The sequence below is a fragment of the Thermobia domestica genome, chromosome 15, assembly GCF_964235325.1.
Source record: "Thermobia domestica chromosome 15, izTheDome1.hap1.1, whole genome shotgun sequence".
NCBI lineage: Eukaryota > Metazoa > Arthropoda > Insecta > Zygentoma > Lepismatidae > Thermobia > Thermobia domestica.
This window is the reverse complement of record NC_137468.1, coordinates 133,710,485-133,733,531: the sequence shown is the minus strand read 5'-3', so window position 1 is coordinate 133,733,531 and position 23,047 is coordinate 133,710,485. Positions and strand designations below refer to the sequence as shown.

The 23,047-nt window shown below is 34.2% G+C and overlaps 1 protein-coding gene across 1 annotated transcript in view; it reads right to left on the bottom strand.

The window, feature by feature from the left end:
- LOC145671246 (RING finger protein 207-like) overlaps positions 1-23,047 on the bottom strand; it is a 456,974-nt gene that overhangs the window by 129,189 nt on the left and 304,738 nt on the right. The window contains exons 7-8 of the mRNA XM_081740160.1: positions 17,946-18,137; positions 1,391-1,658 (exon numbers count right to left, since the gene is read on the bottom strand). Of these exons, the coding sequence (XP_081596286.1) occupies positions 1,391-1,658; positions 17,946-18,137 (460 nt within the window). The remainder of the gene's footprint in view (positions 1-1,390; positions 1,659-17,945; positions 18,138-23,047) is intronic.

Genomic DNA, 23,047 nt, shown 5'->3' with positions numbered 1-23,047 from the left:
ATTGTCTACAATAAATGTCATGTGATCTTTTCCAAGGCCAGACTGCGTACACGATTTATTTAGAAATATCTGGAATCTTTGTTGTTCATGAATTCAAAATGAGACATTTACTCCAAAATCGACAATGTCATTATAGACAAAATGCGTGAGAGGAGTGCAGAATTCAAAAGTCTTCTGCGAATTTAAATTGTTTTGTAATAGGCTTCTCTGTAAATATAATAAATAAAAAAATATTCATTTGTATTCCAAGTAAGACTTTTTCATTATAATAATGTTTGTAAATGATAAGTGAAAATATAATTCATTAGGCTTTAGTTACTTCAATTTTATATCTTATAATCACGTGTTTACAGACATGATACAAAATATCTTTAACAACAGCAATCTATAAACGAAATGATACAAACCAATTGATATGGCGCCCTCCCAACATCTGTGCCACCGCTCCTTTCATGGGTCAGTCTACTGGGTGAAATCTTCAAATGTTACTATCAGAGTCTATATATGTTGTAGCATCTCGTCAAACAGGTGTTGCATGTGCTCTTCAAGAATAATTTATAACGCTAGTTCTATGCGAGTTCACAAAGTATTAACACTAGAGAACAATGATTAACAACGTCTTGACTAACCAACATACAGGTTTGAGCTACTAAAACACAAGGTGCACCTTCGGATTACATCGGCCTATAGAAATACCTAAAGATCTATAGAGATGCTATATCGCGTGCTTATGCATATAACAAATTACTAATTCAAAAATACAAGATTTTTGCAAGAACACACCGTGATTACAAACGTAATAACGTTGGCATTCTTAATCATAATACGAACTACAAGAAATATATAAGATTTCTTATACCTCTAATCCGTAAAAACAGCATGTGAATAGCAACTTCGGTTTCCGATATTCAAATTTTAGGATTAAATTACATCTGAAGTAAATTTGTAATAATGACACCTCGTGAAGTATTTATACTAGTAATATGCAAAAGGCAATATTATTATTTGTTTGTTAAGTTATTTACATCTTACAAGGGCAATATGCATTGTCTACTTAAAAAACACTTTGTGCTGAAATATAGGTTTCTTTAATTATGCCACATCCTGTATAGGAAAAAATTGGTAAGCTACTTTTTACACTTTTATCTTCGAAAATATAGCGTTAAATAGCAACTCTCTATTTTGAGTATTCACACTAGTAATTTTAAGACTCACCCGCTAAAATTAAAATAAAAAACGTATTATTGAACTAATTTCATTGTTTCGGTAATCTATAGAAGTAGAACATTTTACCTAGGTAGTTAATGAAATAGTCCAAACATTTATAGTAGGTATAATAAGATGTCTCAAAATAAATATCATTTGCTATGTACAAGTAATATTATTTTACCTTAAGCTGGGAATCGAAACTCCTGCAATGGTTTGAGAACGGTCCTTCGCCTTCTAATGCCTTTGCTCGAAGTGCACTTTGTTGTCTTCTCGAAGGAGGATGAAAGTATGCAGAACCACCAGCAGCACCGTGAGAAGAGTCGTAAGGTTTATCCATGGTACTAGTTCCAACACTCATATCCTGGGTTTGTTTAATCCCTACCCATGGTTCCAATGCATGAGCAAATTCTGAACGGTAATTTGTTTTGATTTGGCTAGTTTGACCGGGTCTGCAATAAAAGAGAACCAACTATATTTAGAAAGCAAAATCGACATCTACTACAATGCTACCAACTTTATTCTGAAGGTATAGCGAAGCATTGGTGTTCGGAAAAAGCAACACCAAACAATATCGTATTCTATGCTAAAGACGCTGCTGCAGTCTGTTATAGAACGTGCACATGATTGCAAGTCTATTATCTCCGGTGTTACCAAAACTTTTGCAAGATGAGACATTGGTTCATTTTTCTCTATGTTGTGAAGCAGGTAAGATATATCATAGTACTGCATGTAATAAAGGACCACCGACTCCTCAAGGAAAAAGAAAAGGAATTGAGGATTATAGTAAACAGGCAGTAACTGTGATTAAGGAGAAGAAATTAATGGAAGCATCCAAACATTTTACAAGTACCGAAATTAATACTCTTTATGCTTGAATCTACACTGAATAAAACCCTTGGCGAGTAGCTTTTAGAGAATTGAGGTTTCCAAGTCCGTAAGTTGAAGCAAGAATTGGTCGAATACCTTATTCTTATGGAGAAAAAAATTCTTGGACTAGCTAGAAAGGATGCGCGAAGACTGGACTATCAGCAGAATGAAATAATATTGAAAATCCATTCAAGAATGACATAGCAGATCATACTTGGTTCAATCACTTCACCAAACCATTTGAGAAACGTTAAATTTATTAAAAACCTTCTGGAATATCGGAAGCAAAAGCAAGATGTTTCAACAACGAAAATGTTACAATTCTCGACACACAGAAATTGGAATTCGAGAAACATGGATATTCTCTCGATAGAGTCTACCTAAATAAACACAATGATACTTATATTTTACAAACTTACTTCTGTTTTTTTTTCTCCTGTTATAATTATATTTTGTCTATGTTTAGAAACTAACTTTCCCTTTTCCCATATTATCATCATCTGTTCTTTGTAGACCTTCATTTTGGAACATAGGCCTACTTTCTTTCACTAAATAAATATTTAAACTACAGAAAGCGAGAAAGCGAAAACAAGAACCCATCATATCATTGGAAAAATAGTCATCAAGGAAATAAAGTTTTGAGAAGATGGAAAGAGTTTAATAAGACCCTGTGAAAAACAGAGAATAGACGGTATAGTCTGGTTGTCAAAGAAACAAACAAGCGTGGATAATAAATATTTTTGTGGTACTTCGGGATGAGTTTCAGAAAATGATATGGATATAAAGAAAGGAATGCCAGCAAGAGCAGAAAATATATTAATCAGAGTTATTATGAATACAAAAAAGAAAGAAAGAAAAGAAAATGATCCTAGATTGAACGAAATACATGGCAGCGAGAAGGGTGAACAGTTTTCTTGACGACAATTGTACCGTTGGGTGAGAAGTCCATTTTAGAGAAATGTTAGAAGTCAAGTTTTGCGACAAGTCTACCCAATATCGGTAATGACTACTCTTCATTATGATAGGACCTGTAAAGCTGAACTTTCCATAAGATCACTCTACAACATTCACAGAGATGTGGAAAGATATTACAATACATGTTTACATGTAGTGTCAATTGAGTTCTCTTATTGTTGTTCCTTTGTTTTGAATTCTTCAGAAATTTGCGAAAGTTTTCATCTTCTAGAACCAATAACAAAAATCTTAATGTTAAAATTTTATTGGGAAATATTCTACAGTAAAATATTGTGTTTGAATTTGAAATAGTCGTCATGGTCACCTAGTGAATTATTTATGGCAGGAACTTAAGGAAGGACAGAGGCTGATTACAACAGTATCTGCGGTTTAATAATCACGCCAATTTGCTTTCTCATTCCACCCTTACATTTTTAGTATAATATTAGGGCACGAACCGGTAGCAAGTTTCTTTCCTGCACTGATGAACTAACATAAGCCCTGCATTGCAGGAAGGCAAGCGTTAATTGACTGCTAGAACTGGTGGAGATAATACAAAACTTAACGTTATGGCATGGCAGCAATAATCCCAAACTATAGCAGCCAGAAAACGCATACAGTGCTTAAAGTGACTTCAGTCAATAGCCGAAATGATTACAACACCCATTTGCCGGAACGCAGTTAATGATGAGACTCAATAAAGAGCGCAACTTCCAGATTTGTTTTAATATTGCATAGTAATAGTGGACTGTTAGATAAGCCCAAAGTTATAATAATAATAATAAACTAAAAGAAACGCTCAAATGTTAGTTACTATGGCCTAAGAGGCAAATGTCGCACAGAAACTGAGTTCTGACAGAACACTGATTTGCCGGAAGAGAGTTCCTGTGCATTCTGGCCCTGCTGTTGTAACTGATGTTTAACGGAAATGAAAACTGCCAACAATCGTTGTGTATTCTTAACTTCGTATCATTCAGTTGAAAGTTTCAGAAAACTATCTCGATTACACGCTCTGAAAATATGGTAGCCTTATCTTTATTCTTTGCAAGTTATCCTTACACAAAATCAACACAAGAATCTGCATCCATTAATACGTGCCATGTTATTCGCTCAACAACCGCTTTCCTCTTGCCAAAATGTAATATACAAAAAAAGTCTTCAGCCTTTTCCACTACGTTCTTTTTGCGCACAATATTTAAGAATATCCTTTTGTTTTATGTTCAGTTAGTGCAAGGCATTCTAGTGCATGATATTGCTGATTTACACTCAAGGTTTCAATATTGAAACCAGAAGCTGTAATGGATTTCTACCTTGGATTCAGTAGAGAGAAAAGACTGAAGATAAAATATGTTCTTGAGATAGTGAATCAATTCCAGAAATTCGCTTCTCGCTATCAATTACAAATTTTCCTCTATGCAGTCAACGTTACAGCGAGGAATGATCTATTTCTAGCATTTCTGGTTTGAACAGAGCGTTAAGGGAAAGGATTGTAAAGTAAGAGACAAAAAAAGCAAACAATCAAAAGCATCATTAAAACTAATGTCGACTTTCGTCGTCTACTTTTCTTTCGTATTTTACTTATTCTTAGGACGCTAAATCGATTTCAAAAAGGCGTTTCCAGAAATCCATAATGAAGTAATTGAAATCTGCGGTATTATCATCCAGAGTAAACTTGAGACTGAAATATATAATTCACAATCTTGTATCATTCTTGATGTTGCTACTATGGACTTTCCAGAAATTGAACAGGTTTATGTATAAGGTATAATGGTTCAAATCAGGCATTAGGAAATATCTTTCTAAGCTTTATTATCTAACTAGTAAGTGAGAATAATATTGCGAGAATTATAGAACACAATGTGTGTGTATGAGTCCTAATATAAACAACTTAATCAAGGATTACGATGGAGCTGCTTTTATGGCCCAAAAAAAATCAATGCTGATACAGTCATAATCAAAGAACAATTTAAAAAGACAAAAACACCTTAAAAGGATACACTGTGCAAATAAGCGCTAAAATTTAGCTTTATTATTGCTTCAAATGTTTCCGCACTTCGAAACTCTTCCTGAATCAGGAGCGATTTCTTTAGATATAATACCGTCGTTGTTAATATCTTAAACAAATTAGTCATAAAATTATGCCTGGAAACAAAAGAATTAAATTTATCTCAGTATATAAAATACAAAATTCGTGGAGCACAAGACATGGTTATAGGTTTTCTTAAACTGTTTTAAAAAATTGTGATACGCCTTCCAACAATTTGTGAAAGCAATAAAGACATTACACATAAGAATCAACAGTTTTAGTGAGCAATGCAAAATAGCCAGTTCCTAATTTCAATTCTGACCTGTAAAAAATCTTTACTGTATGTTTTTCTACGTATTAAAAAATCCTGCACACAACTTAAATTCCGCAGTAAACTTTGCCCATGTTTTTAAATAACTTGAAAACTTAAGAACCAAGAATATTGACGGAGAAATCAAGATTTGTGAGATGACTACTCAGCTATTATAGAAAGTAATACATTCAGAACTGAAAATTACACGTCCGGCAGATAAACAGATTAACACAGTATTCTTAGAGACATCTGATAACTTTCGCCGGGCTGTAGTCAGACTCCGTAATGATAACTGGAAACTGGATAAACCGTTTTGAACAAAATGAAGATCTACTTTCAGCATTTAATATGCTGCTTCAAATTGTTGCTGAGCATGACTATGAAAATAAAGAAGTTAAGCTTGTATTGTGATAAATCCATCCACAAAATAGAAGCGCATTATCTTTCGTGAAGTAAAAATGGAAATCAACAAAACGAATCAAGACCAGAAAATACGCTTCCAACCTAAATTGAACGACCAAGCTCCCTTTACCCTCACTTCCTTCTGAAAACACTAGCCATTCTTGTAGTTTCTACCGCTAGTGCAGAAAAAGTAGTTCTCAATAATGAAGGGAATAAAAACCTATGTAAGAAACAAGATAACTTACGAACGCCTTACTGGCGTCGCCCTAATGTCGGTGCACTAGGACTTTGATGAGTCTCCAAACGAAGTATTAGATTCTCTAGTGAGAAAAGAAAAAATAGACATATAAACTTAGTGCTACAATACACAAACACACACGCATACACACATCTACACACACACACACACACACACACATGTATATATATATATATATATATATATATATATATATATATATATATATATATATAGTCGTACCATAAATACTGACACAACATTGGAAGTGAATTATCTTGAAAGTGTTAAAGATACCTTAATATCCTTAATGTATAGGTTACTTACAAGTCTAATGAACACATAGCACCAATTACTTTCCAAATTGGCCACCTTTGGCCTTCACACAGTCCTTAAGTCTCTGCGTCCACTCATTTATAGAATTACGCACTGTCTCCATAGGGAAACCTGCTACTGCCTTCACCAAGGAAAGTTTCAGAGTGCCAATATATATACACCTAGTCATATCATAAATACTGACACGTTTTGAGGCAGGGTGTACATCCAGTATATAAGGTCGCAGTCAATCCGCCTGTGCAAGAGAGCGGAGTATATCATCGTGAGTTGAGCTGTCTTTGAGAAAGTAGGTTCGTGAAAATGTAGCTATGGAGTGAGGCTATTATGGAAATCGTGCGGCGGAAATAGCTCTTCATAAATTGTGTCAATCAGCCCCCGTGATATTCACAACACTTAAAAAGTTAAATATTAGCAAATCTTCCGTGAAATGAAATGCAATGTTTGATCGCGGATGGGTTGCTTGCTCCCAGCCTATGTTTTCAATGTCCACTTGCTAACTGTCCACTGCCCTTCTCTGTTTGTTAGATTTTAAAAAGAACCAACCAAAAAGAAGAAAATGTGCGTTGCTTCTTTCCTTCCCTCGTCCACTGTCCTGCTATGAGGGCGAAAGTCAATGGATGGGGAGTGAAGGGGACAATAGTTCTTGGGAACTGTTGGCTTTCTTGGTTACAACACACGAGAAAAAATGTATGTTTTTAAAACTGAATAAAATCCACAAAATAAAATCCACCAACAAATATTTTTACTTTGTTTTTACGTTTTACTTTTTTTATGTTGCTATAAAATATTTTAATATATGTGTTTAAAGTTTTATTGAGTATTTCTAGTATTTGTATGTGTTAAGAGGATGAATAATTAAACAATCCCATATGTTTTTTTTCATGTGTTCATTTAAAACTTTTTTCATAAAAGTGGCATTAAACATTCATTATTTAAAATATTCAAAACAATACGTACTTGAGCTTTCTCCACTAAATGAGCATAAACAGTTCTTTTAATATCATGTAGAACGAAATATAATAATATCATATGGTCTGTAAATAGAAATTATATATTTTTTTTAACTGTATTACACATTAACTGTCATTTCCCCCACGCATCAAAGGGAAGTGCAAAGTTTTAGTCGGGGGTACACTCTTCACAATACAGAAGGCTATGTTTCCTGCAGACCAATTTGTTGGAACTCCAACTTGATAATTCAGTTTTCCTGTCCTTTTGACACGTGCGTATTTCACACTATTCAGACGATCTTCTCTTTCTGCTTTTTGGATTCATCTTCAAGACTAGTGATTCGCTTGACTGCTATTTTCAGATAAAGGAGCAGAGAATGTAAAGATAGCCTAGATGCAATATGTGCCCTGCAAAGCTCTAAGCCCAGTTTCTTCAAGAACACTCTTCTGGCTACTTGCTTTTGCACTCCAATGTTGCTTTTGGGAATACAAGTGCATTTATGCCACAAAAACGCTGTAAGTGGTCAAGGCTTAAATTTTCTTGACAAAGTATACGTTCCGCACAGCTTGTCAACAAAATCAATACCGACTTTATGTAAAGTATAATGAGTTATCATAACAGATTTTTTTCCTAGCCTGTGCCTAGATCAATTTTGTTGTCATAGTGCATTGTTCATGCCAGAACAACTCTTTCGGGCTTGGGAGCATAAGACGTGATGGTCATATCCTTGGAAAAGGCGAACAAGGCCTGAATATTTCTCCCTTCATCTTTTCATTGTTAGTTTCTGCGGATTGTACCCGTACAAGTTAGTACTCTTGTTCACACTATTGTTCAGTATTTGTATCACGTCCACTTCCATGTAGATCTCTTCAACAGAATCAAAGAGGTTCCTTAGTTTCTCTTCCTCTTGCGCAACACTGTCCATTTTGTGTCTTTTCCCTTAATGATTTTTTTAAAAGTTTACTATAATAATATTGATTTATATAACCAAATATTTATAATAAACACACGGTTTTAGAAAACATAGGCTGAAAACTTTTTTAAAAAAATATATTACACAAACGCACTCCCGGGGTGGATTTCACCCCAGCCAATGCTTTATGATCCGTACACTACGACGCTTAACGAAAACTGACTGAGTGTTGGGTGAATACAATCAGGAGTTGCAATCAGAAAGGTACCCATAAGCAGAGGACGCTACAATCGTTTTTCTTGTTGTAGCACAAAAATGAAAATGCTTGGGGGTGGATTTTACCCCAGCGTGTGTGTTTACAAGTTAAAGATAAAATGTAAAAGTACTTTACAAAATACTTCACAAGAACATTAAAAATTAAGTATTATTATGTGAATGTGCTTTTTTGTGAAGGCATACAACGAACGTTATCATTCAAGAAACCTGCAATGTTTCTCAAAAGAATTTACTAATAGTGTGGCATAATTAATATGATAAAATCAAGAAGGAAGTGAACTTTTTGAAAGATCTAAAGGTTGTGATACAGTGCGTATTAACAATCGAAAGTAAATTTGATGAATGATACATGACTTGGAAAATCTTTGAAGTGTAAAAGAAAACATTAATAGATCTACCTTCTTATGCAATAGAAGATATAAGTAAGGAGCCATTGATGAATTGTTTGATAGAAAAGAAATACAATATGTGACGTTACCAAAAACTTTATACATAGATAAAATCACACGCACTAAAAGAAAAGGACACAAAAAGAAATATTTTGTTCACTGGAAATGATATCAGTTTTCTCTTTATTTTTGAATACCTGCATCTTCCATAAAAGAAATCAACAAAAATAATAGAGCCTAGAGTTTTTACGTTAGTGTTTCAAGTAATCGTTCCATAGACTGTTTTCCAAATAACACCTCAACATCATACACTACTAAACTTACTCGACAAATAACAATTCGTGGAAGGTGGGAAGATGTTATGGTAGAAGTATTATTATTATTATTATTATTATTATTATTATTATTATTATTATTATTATTATTATTATTATTATTATTATTATTATTATTATTATTTAGTATTAAATATTAATTAATAAAATAATTAAAAAATTAAAATCTTCACAGACTGACGACGAACAGAAATTTATAAGTACTTCTGTATGTTATTATAGTGATATCAATGAATTAATTAAAATTATTAATATGACAATATACTGACAAACTTACAATTTTTTATAAAATAGTGAAAATAATGTTTGCTTCGTGAACCGCCTTCATAAGGATAGAAATATGTCAGTTGTATGATCACCAAGTGTTAGTAGGAAGTTAGGATTTCGACCGAAGCAGGTTTACAAGAAACAAACAAGGACAATGAATATCAAATATACGTTAAGGACTTCCATCTACAATGTATATAGGAGGCACGATGGCTCAGTGGTAGAGCGCTTACCTCTGGTGTCTGGGGTCCGTGATTCGATCCCCACACAAGTAAGCTTGTAAAGGACAACATTGTGTCCATGGATTTTCTTGGAACACTCCCATTTCCTTCGATTTTGTAATTCCACCAATTCTTCCATCATCATTTTCATCATTTACTTGTCTTATTCATCGTCTCCCTTAGCCTAAGGCACATCTAAAGTGAAAGATTTCTTTTTAATTTACAATGTATATACAATGTAATGTATACTTTAATTGTTAGAAATACATTACTATTATTATTACCTAAAATAAACATGAATCCTGTAAATTATACTTTTGGAAGCAATGCTGTAGAAATCTTTAATTCTCCACATTATAGAAAAGATTATTTTGAATACATAAAAATAAATATGAGACAGTACTAGCTCCCATTTATCTCCGGAAATGTGTGCGTGAAACTATATTTCTGATATTTTCCATAAGTAGAAGCTTTGCTTTGTTATAATTAAATATAAACTAATTATTTGCTGAGCAAAACTATATATATGAGCAAAAATAAAACGTGTTGAATTTTAACGAAAATATATAGTTTTGCTCAGCAAATAATTAGTTTATACATTTCTAAGTAGTACAACAACAATAACAAATATGCATAATACATATTTACAATATTATGAATAAACAAGCTCCTTTTGGAACTGGAAAAGTTTATTTTGGATAGCCCTATCAAGTTGGACATGGTATTGAAAGTTCGCTAGGAGGATTATTTCGCAGTCATGCCCTTATTCAAACAACGTATTTAAACTGTAGGAAAGGAATTATTGACGTAATCAATGGTAATTAACCTGTTAATCAATCTTTCAGGGAATGGGAGCCGCGATGGCTCTGTGGTAGAGCGTTCACCTCTGGTGCATAAGGCCCCTGGTTCGATCCAAGCCAAGTGAACTTTGTGGTGGACAAACACCATGTGCATGGGTTCTCTCGTTTCCTTTCACTTTATTCATTCCACCATTCCATTCATTTCTAATCATCACCGTCTCTCTTAGCCTAACCGGCATAACCATGGGACGTAAAATTCAAAGACTTCACACAAGATAAGTACATTTAACAAGACGCTACCTATCCCAATTATATGCATCATTAATGGATAATTTTGGTCTCTTTTAGAAATAGATGACCAGAGTAACGTCATCACGAATTTGTAAAAGAATACAAACATACATTGTTATTATAACAATTATAATAATAATCATCATTATTTTCATTTTATTTAAATGATACATCACGTCTATATGTTAAAGCATTTTATGAAAGTTCTTCAACACTGTAGAATCATTCACAACTCTTATGTCAAATTCTTTGTTTTATAATAATTAAAACTAACCATATCACGTTCGTTTACCTGCAACTAACACAGTAAATACCGACCCTTTCACAAAACGAGATGTACACTGGATAGCACCCTTTATTAATAATGAAGGGTATAGTGATTATTTTGATACATTCGAATTTGCCCCACTGTGATAAAACATATACGATTTTAAACAATAATCGTTCGTTATCATTTTAATAACAAAGAATTCAAAGTCACTTTTTGTGGACATTATTCGCATCTATATTTATGTTAAGCTGCAGATAAATCATTTAACGATATTCATCGAATATTCTCATGTATACATACCGTCGAATGGTAGACGTCTGATGCATATTTTATTATAGGTAATAATCATTTTATCTATGTTATGTTCAATAATATAGATAAAACATATTTTCATTTCTTTTTTCATTTTTCATTTCAAAACGCCTAAAAACAATGTAACATCCCATCTTACAATTTTTAACGAGGGAACTATGATATCCATTAACATGCATGTGAAAAGGAAAACAAAGGAACAATGTACTTCTGACACTCATCAGCAGCAGCAGCAACAAAGCATTATTATTTAAAAAATCTAAATGTGCAGATGTTTTCAGATTATAAACTAATAGCACCGAATAAACTCCAAATGAATGACAATTCTATTCTCAATATAATATCAAGTGAAGCAGAATTGTTTTGTAAAAACTCAAAATGAAATGAAATCTTTCAGTTTAACATCCCACGAATATGTCCTTTATGCTAAGGGAGACAGAGATTAAGACAAATGAATGATGATGGAAGAATTGATGGAATGATATGGTGGGGTGGAAGGGCGTATCTGAGAGAATTCACGTCAGAATGATTTCCCCACAATCTTACTTAGCCATGGATCGAACCAAGGACCCCGCTCTGATAAAAACTCGAGAACTTACTTTCATTATATCATTCTTATAACTTACAGATTTTTCTCTTATAACTTACAAATATTAGTATTAAAAAGCGTTTTATGTTATTATAAATATTATTACACAGTTATTTTCTTTCATAATGTAAGTCCTGTTTTCAAATAAGAATTATGTTTTATGTTCGATTCACTTATTTCCCTCAAACATTTCTTTTCATGTACGCTGAATTCAAGTATGTATTATTTTTTCATAGTCTATCAACCAATCAACTGTTGAATTCAGTGCAATAATCAACGCATAAACCACACATCATAATAAATAAATATTATTATTAATGTATTTAAAACCAATTCACGTAAATGAATCTTAACCATGTATAAGATTTAAAAAAATAATATTGAATTCAGATATTTAGTGGATTATAAAAACAAGTATGTAAATTCATAACTATCAAAATAAAGGAAAAGAAACATATGATACTTTAGAATTTCTAATTATTTTAATTATTATTATTAAAAAGATCATAAGATTTAAAATTTGGAAAATACTGTCACATCAAAAAGATAACATGTACACAAACACAGATATGTTTGTAAAGAAAATATTTCATTTTAGTGTAATTTTTATTGGTTGCACTAATAATACACTACGTTTATACTATTATTTAAAAATATGTTTTCTCCTTTTAAAATGTCTTTCTTTAACCACATGTGTACTTCATCAATACTCTACAAAGATTGTGTGTTAGTTTTCTCCACCTTGGTTCTGTTTGTATATAGTCAAACAGTTCATCCCGAGTTTGATCAATTAATTTCTCTTCATAAAACGCTTTCATTTCTAATTTTAGATTTTTACTATCAACTTCAACACCAGCACAATCAGCAACATGTACGCTGGGGTAATTCATGTTCATTGAATTTATTATACTTTGTATATCAATGCACGAATGAATACCAGCCAATACTCTGTATGTAGCACACTGCGTTCATACATGTGTACACATAGTGTCTACAAATTGTTCAAAATATTCATGCAACACAGCACTTGAACTTTTGCGATGTTTCACACTATCTTGCACTACTACTAATACAAATAATGCCACTGACTTGTATTCAAATATGCAGTCTTCCGAGAAGCATGGAACGTTCCTTTCTTTTTAATCATCATTAATTTCGCTCCTAATAATCTACGAAGCTCTAGTTCATTGTTGCGTCCGAATTCAAATAATCAGAAATAATTGGTGGCAAATTCACACGTTTTTCCTATTTTGTCATTTTAAGTTTCTCTCTGCACACAAGCCCTTTACCAATTCGAATAACTGGATCAAAAGAATTATTGTTAAATCCGATAGAAATTTCATTTTCGTAGAATTTGAACTATATTCTACATTCAACAAGTATTCTTTCTTGCTGTCACGGTTGACGCATAAGCACTAGTAGATATGTTAATATAACATTAAGCGTAGAATAATCTAACCACGTACACTACTAATATCTGCGCACGAATAATGAAGAAAATTCAAGTTTTAACTTGTATGTATATGTTCGTTGCACACTTATGACATTAATTCGGTATATTCCAAATCATGCACGTTACATCCAAGTAAGTTTATTTTTAATACCTTAAATATTAAAGCAAAACGATCTCTTTACAAATATGATGTTAATGTTCAATTATCTGATTGCAATTTTTCTGTGCAGCATCTAAGAAAAATTACCCTCTGGTTTTCTTGTAATATCGCACAGGCCTTCTTTCCACATTGGTTGTTATCTTACAACCTATCATCCTGTACGGTAAAGTAAATTCCAAATCACTCAATTTTGTAAACGATATCAGTGTCCTAGTGTTAAGTATAGCTAATAATTTCAGAGAGATTTTATCAGCAGCAGCTAGAACAATGCTCTACTCTACACATATATTAACGAGTCTAACATTCACCCTATGAAGTCATATGATGACATCTTCTTTCATTTTCTATTTTCTTTACGTAGCTCTACCCTCAACTGTTATGTATCATGACGTCATCATCATGTGACTATTACTAACCCCATCCTCCTCTCTCCTACCTTCCACTGTGTAAACTGCTGACTTAATGTAATCTGAGAGATTAAAGGACATTGCTGAATAAGCGTGTGGTGTAAATGCAAATGTATCTTGTTTAATATGATTCAACATGTGTAAATTATTTTGCAAGCAATGTAGTATGTTACTGCATCATTGTAACATATTTTAGTGTCAGAATCAAGTCTTACATCTCACATAACAACAAAGCAGAGGAAATATATAAAAGGAAACAATTTTAGAAGGGCTGGGAAATTATTTAAAATGTAATTATATCCTCTAAATTTGAGAGTATTGGGGGATTTAGGCCCGAAGTGCCCCTCTTATATAACTATGATCATGAGAGACAAAAAGTGTATTCTCTAATAACTGTGTTACTTTGTATTATACTTCTTTCCTAATATTCAAAACGTCTAGGTAAACATAGTTCATAATAAATCTCGATCCGCAATTCGGAGATTCTGACAAGATCCGGAGTTACTCATCTCTCAAACTTTATTATTTCTTCGGTTTCTATGAACTAATATCGTGATATACATTTAAGTATTACCCCTTTTATTCAGTTTTAAATTCAAATACGATATTTTAATTATCTATAGAGTAGTTAATCGTTTTGATAGAGTTTCGAAAAAAGTATCATTTACGATCTATTAGTATTGTCTTTCTGCAGATGATCACGTTGGTTCAAACGATTTTGGTTTGATTGAAGCTAATAATTGTTAAATAGGCAGGCTTCTTGTGTAGCATTGCAAGTATAGTTCGCTGCAATCATACTCCTAAAAATTAGAATTGGAAGCATAATGAAATAAGTTATTAGTTTTATACAGAAGTGCATGTGTAAGTTTGCTTCTTCAGGTGTAAGACTTATCTACAAGAAAATTATCGCACATTTTGGACATCGATGTATGAAACGCACATTTTCTGATAAATGTGGATTATTTACATGAAAACGTATATATATATTCTCTTATAATTGATTATGTGGGAAAGTTTTAAGAAATTTTGAAGAGAGTTGCCGTTTTCTTATGCAACCTGTCTTACCTACTCCTGTAATGTTATACCATTAATGGCTAGTCTTTTATCAAAAACTGTACTACCCCCAGCAGTGCTTCAGATTCCCTAATCCGCCGTAAAAGAAAATATTTCTTACGGGTGTAGCTAGTTTTCTTTACAGTATCCTCGTCCGTGTGGAAATGCTTGCCCTTCAAGTGTGTCTGCATTGCAGGAAACATATGTTCTAAGAGTTCTAAATCTGGCGGATAGAGCGCTGTTGAGTCAGTTCAAAATTATAGACATTTCTGGCGAGCAATGAGGTACCACGTGTTGTTTTGAAGAAAGAGAACATCACGTTCCAGTTTGTCAGGGTGCTTCAACTGAATATGTCTTTGCACGCGCTCGTGAGTAATTATCTGGATAATTGGTATTTCCGCTCGGCAGAAAATTGATGCGGAGAACATCTATGCATCTCAGGAAACTGATGCATCTCAGGAAACTGATGCATCTCAGGAAACTAATGCATCTCAGGAAACTGGTGCATCTCAGGAAACTGACGCTATCACTTTACCCGCGGGAAGTTGGCAACGAAACTTCTTCGGCGAAGTTAAAAAATTGTTTCGTATCTGAGTTGAAATGATGACATCATGTTTCACCTTAACTCACAGGACTGTTATGAAAATCGTTACGGTCTGCACACATGCGTTGAAAATTTGCACCTGAGAGGTCACTAGTTTGCGTTGTTAGTTAATTATCAAGTTTCAGGAAACCCAAAGTGCAGCCACCTTGAGTATGTCTAAAGGTTGCAAATAATGATACGCATAATAATGATATGCATTATTCTTAGAGGTATTGTGATAGTTTGTTGTGTCAATTGGCGATCCGATATGACCATGTCATGTACTTTCGTGATGTCAGTGGAAGCACTCCGCGGGTGCCCGGTTCGAAATGCTTCACGGTCAACGTTCCACTTCATTTATCCACCACTTCACTGTTGCACAAGAAGGGGCATTAACTTGTAAGGTATTTTGCATGTCCTCAGAATTTCTTTGGCTGTCCAATTCTTCAGAAAGAGGTAGTGAATCACTGAGTGATGCTGCTCATTTACAGATCGCTCCATTTAGCTCATAATTCCGCCTGCAGAGAAGGAGCGGTTCAACATTAGAACATGTAACTTTGCAGGAAATACATGTAAGACCTACTCTCTAACATACAAAAATTCCATGTATTAGAAATACTTCCCTTTGGGCCAGGCCAGGAACATTTCATCAGATCTCGTATTAGACGACAATACAATTTATCACGTTACCACGTTGGTTAATAAGACCATAGATTTCTATATGCTGATTGTGGAGTATGAGAAGAACTATGTAACTAAAATCATCGAAAATTTGAAATGCTGTTAGAATCCACACTTGATCGTTGAGATTCATAGACAATTAATGTCAACATAGTCACGTTTTAAGTTAATATTTCTAATTCAAGGTTGGCATATAGTTCAAGTCTATAGTTTGAAACAGGGGGCCACGGTGGCTCAGTGGTAGAGCGTGTGTGGTTCCTGGTTCGATATCTAACCAAGTTTGTGGTGAATAATATCATGTACTCTCGTTTCCTCCCACAATCTCATTCCACTAATTCTTCCATCATCATTTACTTTAATCATTTATCTTTCTTAGCTTAAAGGACACATATCGTGGGATGTTAAGCTGAAAAATTTAATTTTATTTCATATAGTTTGCGAGAGTTGATATCCTCATTGTCGTTCTAAGAAACCAATGATCAGCTCAACGACAGTATCAAGTCGATAGCTGTAAAGCCAAACTTATATACCAGGGATCTGTACATGTCATTCAAGTATGTGATGCAAAGCAACAAATATGTATATTTTCTTCAACACAATATCTTTTTAAAAACCGTGCCATGTATTTCTTTAACACACGGAAATACATGTAAATTGCTAGAAGTAAGCCCACATCTATTTGTAGAATACCGGATTTTCCCGAGAGTGTTGCAAGCATTTCCATAACCATTACTACCATTGTTTAGCTTATGTAAAGAAACGATGAATGATTGAGCTATTCCTAGCAGTATTTTTAGAAAATCAAGAAAACACTTTTCGATCTAATTGCTTTATGTCTATGATTTTGTATTAATAATTCAGACACGAAAATGTAATCAATTACAGATTTACTTACATTGTATTAGTTACCCACATACTCAAGACATCATTAATAGAAGATAATTCCTCTCACGCTAGCAAAACGAACATGGAGATTTGTTCAAAATGTGTGTAACATCTTGTAGCCATAAATATCGATAGTTCTTAAGTTTTAGCTCAGACAATTGAACTTAAAAGGAATAACTTGTTATAACGATATGTAAACTTGTGAAATATCTGAAATCCCAGCACAAACTAACAAGCAATTTTATTTAGGAAATTGTTCTAAGGAGTATTGCACAACCCGATTATTATCAATAACTAGCATATCCAGCCTGATACATGAAAGGATACGAAGTGAAGGTAACTATAATTTATAGCCCTGCCTGCGATGCCTACACCGTAATATAAAGGAGTTACGTTCATGATATATTGAGTTAGATTTGTCGCGTATGTGTACGACAAAAATAAATAAATAAATAAAAATAAATAAGCAGGAGAAAAAAACAAAAGGAAAGTCGGTTCGTTATAGGTAAATTGTTTTAGTAGCAAAGATGTTCTTGTTTCGGCTTCCAGTAGCGAACAACTAGCAAGGAAATCTTCCTGGTCTTCCTTGCCATATATAAGAAGCTAAAAGTAAAGTACTTTTCTTCTTCCATCTTGTACATCAACAGATATATACTTGATTTATACTAGTAAGAAAGATTTCGTGTTTGCTGATATTACTGTGCAACACGTATCCTTAATGTATTCAATTATAAGCATTGCATACATTGTATTACTTACTTACCTAATTGGATGGCTCAAATGAGTGAGAGCCGCTAATCGATCAATCATCGGGTAAGCTATATCAAGGAACTCGTATTTATTGGCTGACGTAGAAAACGTTGTACACATCAAGAGGTGCATTTGAAGAATTGGCAGGATAGTACCCAAATTGACTAACTGAGTTCGAAATAATTTCTCTTTGGTTTCAAATTGTCTGTAAGAAAGAAAATAACTAATGACAAGTAGTTCATAATTAATGTTGGATGTTTGCTGAATAAATTTCACAAAACAAATATTTCAACAACTGATTGGTACAAAAGTTAAAAGCACTAATATCCCATCGAAGGATTACAATCGCTTAACTTTTTAATTTCATGGAAGAGCAAGTAAATCATGAAGGTTCCTTCCAATGCAAAAATTATAATATTTTCTTCTTGTAGATTCAAGTAGTGAAAATACTTCTCACAGCTGCTGCACGCAATATGGTTTCTTTGATTGCTTCCCAAAAATAATATTAAGCCAAACATTAAATCATATCACAAAAATTCCTAAGTATTTTGTAAAAATAAGATACCGAAAGAATCACATGATTTATACATCCAGTCACAGCGTTTGTTCGTAGTGTTTTAAATTAATTGCAAAATTAAACACAAATTCGCAAATACGAGGGTTGGGCAGTAATTTATGGCAGTTCAGTAACATTTCGACAACCAAAGAATATATTATGATTGAAAACACAAGCAATCCTGTAACATACACATGTTACAAAAATTCGTCTCATTATGATAAACCCTCGAAGTACGTCACGTCAACCCAGTAAGTTTTAACGATGTGCAAATGTGGACGGTAGATGTAGACTGCGGAAGAAAGCTTGAAACCAGTAATTGACCCTCTGATCAATAGATGGCTCTGTGGGTTGTACTGGATGAGCACAGGTTGCTGGTAAAACAATTGTGAATCATTCGTGGTGTAAACTGGAAGTAACTAGAGTGGAACAGTGATCATACATCAAAGTGGTTGTTCACCGGAGAAGAAATGCGAGTGAGTGTCACCAAGAATTGGCAGAAGCGTTATGAAATAATGCTCCGCCATATCAAACTGACGCAAAATGTATAGCACTTTTCAGGGAGGACGCCAAGCAGCTAACGACATAGAACAGTCGGACCGATTGTGAGTGTGTGGACCCATATGTCACGTACCGTGTGGGAACATTTGTTGGAGAACGAGAAACGATGGACACGCTGCGTGAATTAGAGATAAAGACCGGGGTTGAGGACATTATTCATAAAGTTTTGACGCCATGTCTGAACCTACATAAAGTCAAGTTCAAAAGTAAACACGATATGCAATTTGTTCCAATTACCAACAGTGCTATGAGAATGGAGGCAACCAATTTCTTTCCAAGATCATCGCTATGGATGAATTCTGGGCCAGGGCATATGAACCTACGTTGAAATTACAGTCCTCAAAGTGAAAATATACAGGACCATCATGTAGGTAGAAGGTTGGGCAGAATCCCTCACCCATACGATTGATGGTGATTGTAGCATATAAGACAAGGGGAGTACTTGTTTGTCACTTCGTTTCTCATGGCACCACAGTCGCATCAGCGTATTACAAAGATTAACTGCAGTGATATATACGACGTGCCGTTAGGAAGAATCGCCCAGATCTACTGCATAATGGAATTATACTGTATGATAATACAAAGCCATACAAGGCAGCTTGTGTACGGAACTTACTGAGCCAATGGGGATAGGAAGGTTTCGAGCACCCAGCACATTCACTGGATTTGTCACCGTGTAATTTTGACTTCATCCCAATGTGAAGAAACCACTGCGTGGTAGACGATATGTGATAAGTTCAGACATTGAAAATAGGTGGGCTCGTGACTATATGAGGTGGTAGTGCCAAAATTGTGCAAGGTAAGAGAGCATAATCGTAAAAAAAAAAAAGGAAAAAGTAACATGCAAAGGCACAAATAACTCATTTTTAAATTATTTTATTACACAATAATTAATGACAGATAGATATAGAATGTTAATGAACTTTACGGACAAATTGAACAAGATAATTCCTTATATGAAAATAAGAGAAATATTTCATATAGGCTTGCAGTGAAAAGTACATACTTTCAGGGTTAGGGCTGGTTAAAATTGTGGAAAACTACATTGCAACACGCGTTAATTCGAATTCGAGAAAGTGAAGTGGCGGTTCATAGAAGCGTTAAGAAGTCACGCATAGGCTATTCAAAAATGTCTAATTCAAGAACGTGCAATGGGTGCTCAAGGGATCTCTAGGGTTCCCAGACATGCTCCTAACAGAATCCTTAGGTATGCTTTGCCTTCAAAGTGGAACCAAAGTAGGCAAAAATTAAGTCTGAGAGTGGTGAACATGGAATGTCTCATCGGAATGTTAGAAGTTTTAGGGACTGTCAGCAGTACGATCCCTCGTGTTCGGAATAACGTACTGCAATGTTCGGTATCACGCTTATACTTGCTTTTTTTTTAAAAAAAATAGTAAAATATATCCTGACAAACTATATTGTTCAAATATAGTGTTGACTTTTCTTAAAAAAAAATAAAAATCCAAATATGTACTGAGTCAGTGACGCCAGAGTTTGTGCAGTTTGCGTCACCTTCGAAGAAAACACACGGAAAACAGAATAAAGCATCTACTACATCACAATTACCAATCCAACTGTTTTCAAACACATGTTCGTGTTAAATCAACAATATTTCTTTATAACGGGTCATCTGCTTCATACACAGTGTTCGAATTAAACTTTTGGACGAGGGGGATGCAAAAAAATAAATAAATAAATCAACTCACCACATTCACATGAATGGTGTAGTATGGTGTGATGAAATGTCAGAAGTCTTCTTTCTATGTGGAACATTATTACAGAACTATTTCAAGAGTGTATGTTTGCAGTAATTAAAATTACAATATTAGAAATTGTCTTCACATGTTTATACAGGAGAAAAATACTGTATATCTCCGGCAAGGAAGACATGTACTTGTCATGAGTCGGGGATAAGTTGTGACGAGAGAAGGATATCCCCATTCCCCCTTTAATTCGAACCCTGTTCATACATAAATTTTTAAAAAAGGCATTAGCCTTCCTAAATTTTTATGAGTTAGTTTGTCATTATATGATAGCGACGAAAACGTAGATCTCAATAATGTTTTCTTTTACAAAATAAAAAAGGAAAGTAGAGAACAGCGCTATAATGAAAGGCACACCAAAACTTCCCCAAAATACATAATTCACACGTTACTCTATGCATTTTTTGTTTCTCTGAATCAAATCCAAATGACAAAAAATAATAACTAATATTTAGGTAGACAGTAGCTAGCTTGGAAATACTAGAATGCAAACAAATGAACCAGGAGTCACGTGAGGCGATTTCAGCTGCGAGAGAAATCTCCCGCCTGGGACCTGCCTCGACGGTTGCACAAAAAGCTTGTAATTGCTCCGTACTTTCGTGCTGATTCCCGAGTAACACGCATGTGCAGCAAGCAGTTTGCAGACTCTTGGGAGAGCCCGGAGAAATCTGGCACTCGAGTGCTTCTGAGCGCATTCAATCACCGTACGAATCAAACCAGCTTCTCATAAGTAATTAATGTTGACGCTGCAATTAAAGTATCGTGTGTTAAATTCAGTATTTGGTTCCTTAGTAAGTCAAATAATATAATTTTTGCATTATTTGTGGTAGTGCAATGGCACATTGGCTCTCCTTCAGCGGCCGCCGCTGCGCTAACTGATCAATCGCTTCAGACGTGGTGCAGAAAATGGTGCTGCCGATTGTATGCGAACGTCTTCCACATTAATGGCAGCAGGCTGTGGACAATGGAGGAAATTATTGTGAGGGTTTATTATTATCAGATAAGGTTCTGTAACATCGATGGCTGCGAGATGTTGACAATGCGGGAGATTATTTTGATGGTTTATCATAATGAGACGAGTTCTTGTAACATGTGCGTTAATACATGTATATATCATAGGGTACCTTGGGTTTTCTTTCATGATACCTACGAACAAAATATTCATTATGGATACTCTTTCAGTTGTATATATTGTATTTTTCTCTCACCAAAATCTGAAAAGACACTGCTATTGTAGAACATGGCAGATTGTATGATACTCCCAGAAATTTTTAACACATTGATTTGTAAAAGTCAACTATTTATGATAACTGTGTCTCAAAATGTAACACTGGAGTGGCATACTCAGAGTTTTATCGAGGGAATTCAAGCTTCCAAGATCATTTCATTTCAAAATTTTTGTATACATACCTTAATAAGGTAAATGATTACTTTTCATAATATCTTATTTAAGGGAGAGTTAAAAACCGAAATCATTCATTTGCATACATTACTGACCGGAAACATAACTTCGAAATTACAGGAATAGAAAAAAGCATATAATCATCGTATGTGACAACGTGACTGAAGCAAGAGGAAATTAGAATTACCACTCTATTCAATATGTATTTGTTTGAATTTTTGCTTGGCCATCTCTCTGTCCTCTAGTAATAATTGTCTGGATTTTCATGAAACCTGGAAGGTTTCCCTCTGGGCTAAGGGAACAAACTACTTTTGGATAAAATCCATTAAGAGCAAGGGAGTAAAAGGGTACGCAATCAAAAGTACAACATTCGTACATATACGTACTATACAAACAACGAAAACAATTTTTCACTCAACCTTTTATAATTTGAATTCGCACTTCATGCATACATAGGGGGTCTACTTATAACGAGGTTAGAAAATGATTTTGTCCAATGATATGTAAACGGGGATAGAATGGAGGCGTATGTTAAAGCGAGCCTACAACAGTGATACAAAACAGGACACACCTCTGAGTCTCGAAGATGCCAAATCGTGAGGAGCAGTCGCTCTCTCCGTTAATCTAGTGGATAGCACATGTATATTTGGTGCACGTGGTCTCAGGTTCGATTCCCGGTGGGAGAGCACAAAATACTAATTTTAAAATCACTCACTTTCATTAATCATTCGTATCCTTTAGTGTAAAGGGCATAACGTGTGACGTTAAACTAAAAAAGTCATTTCATTTTATTTGCAAGTAGCGCTTACTTGACTAAATATAGGGGGCGCGGT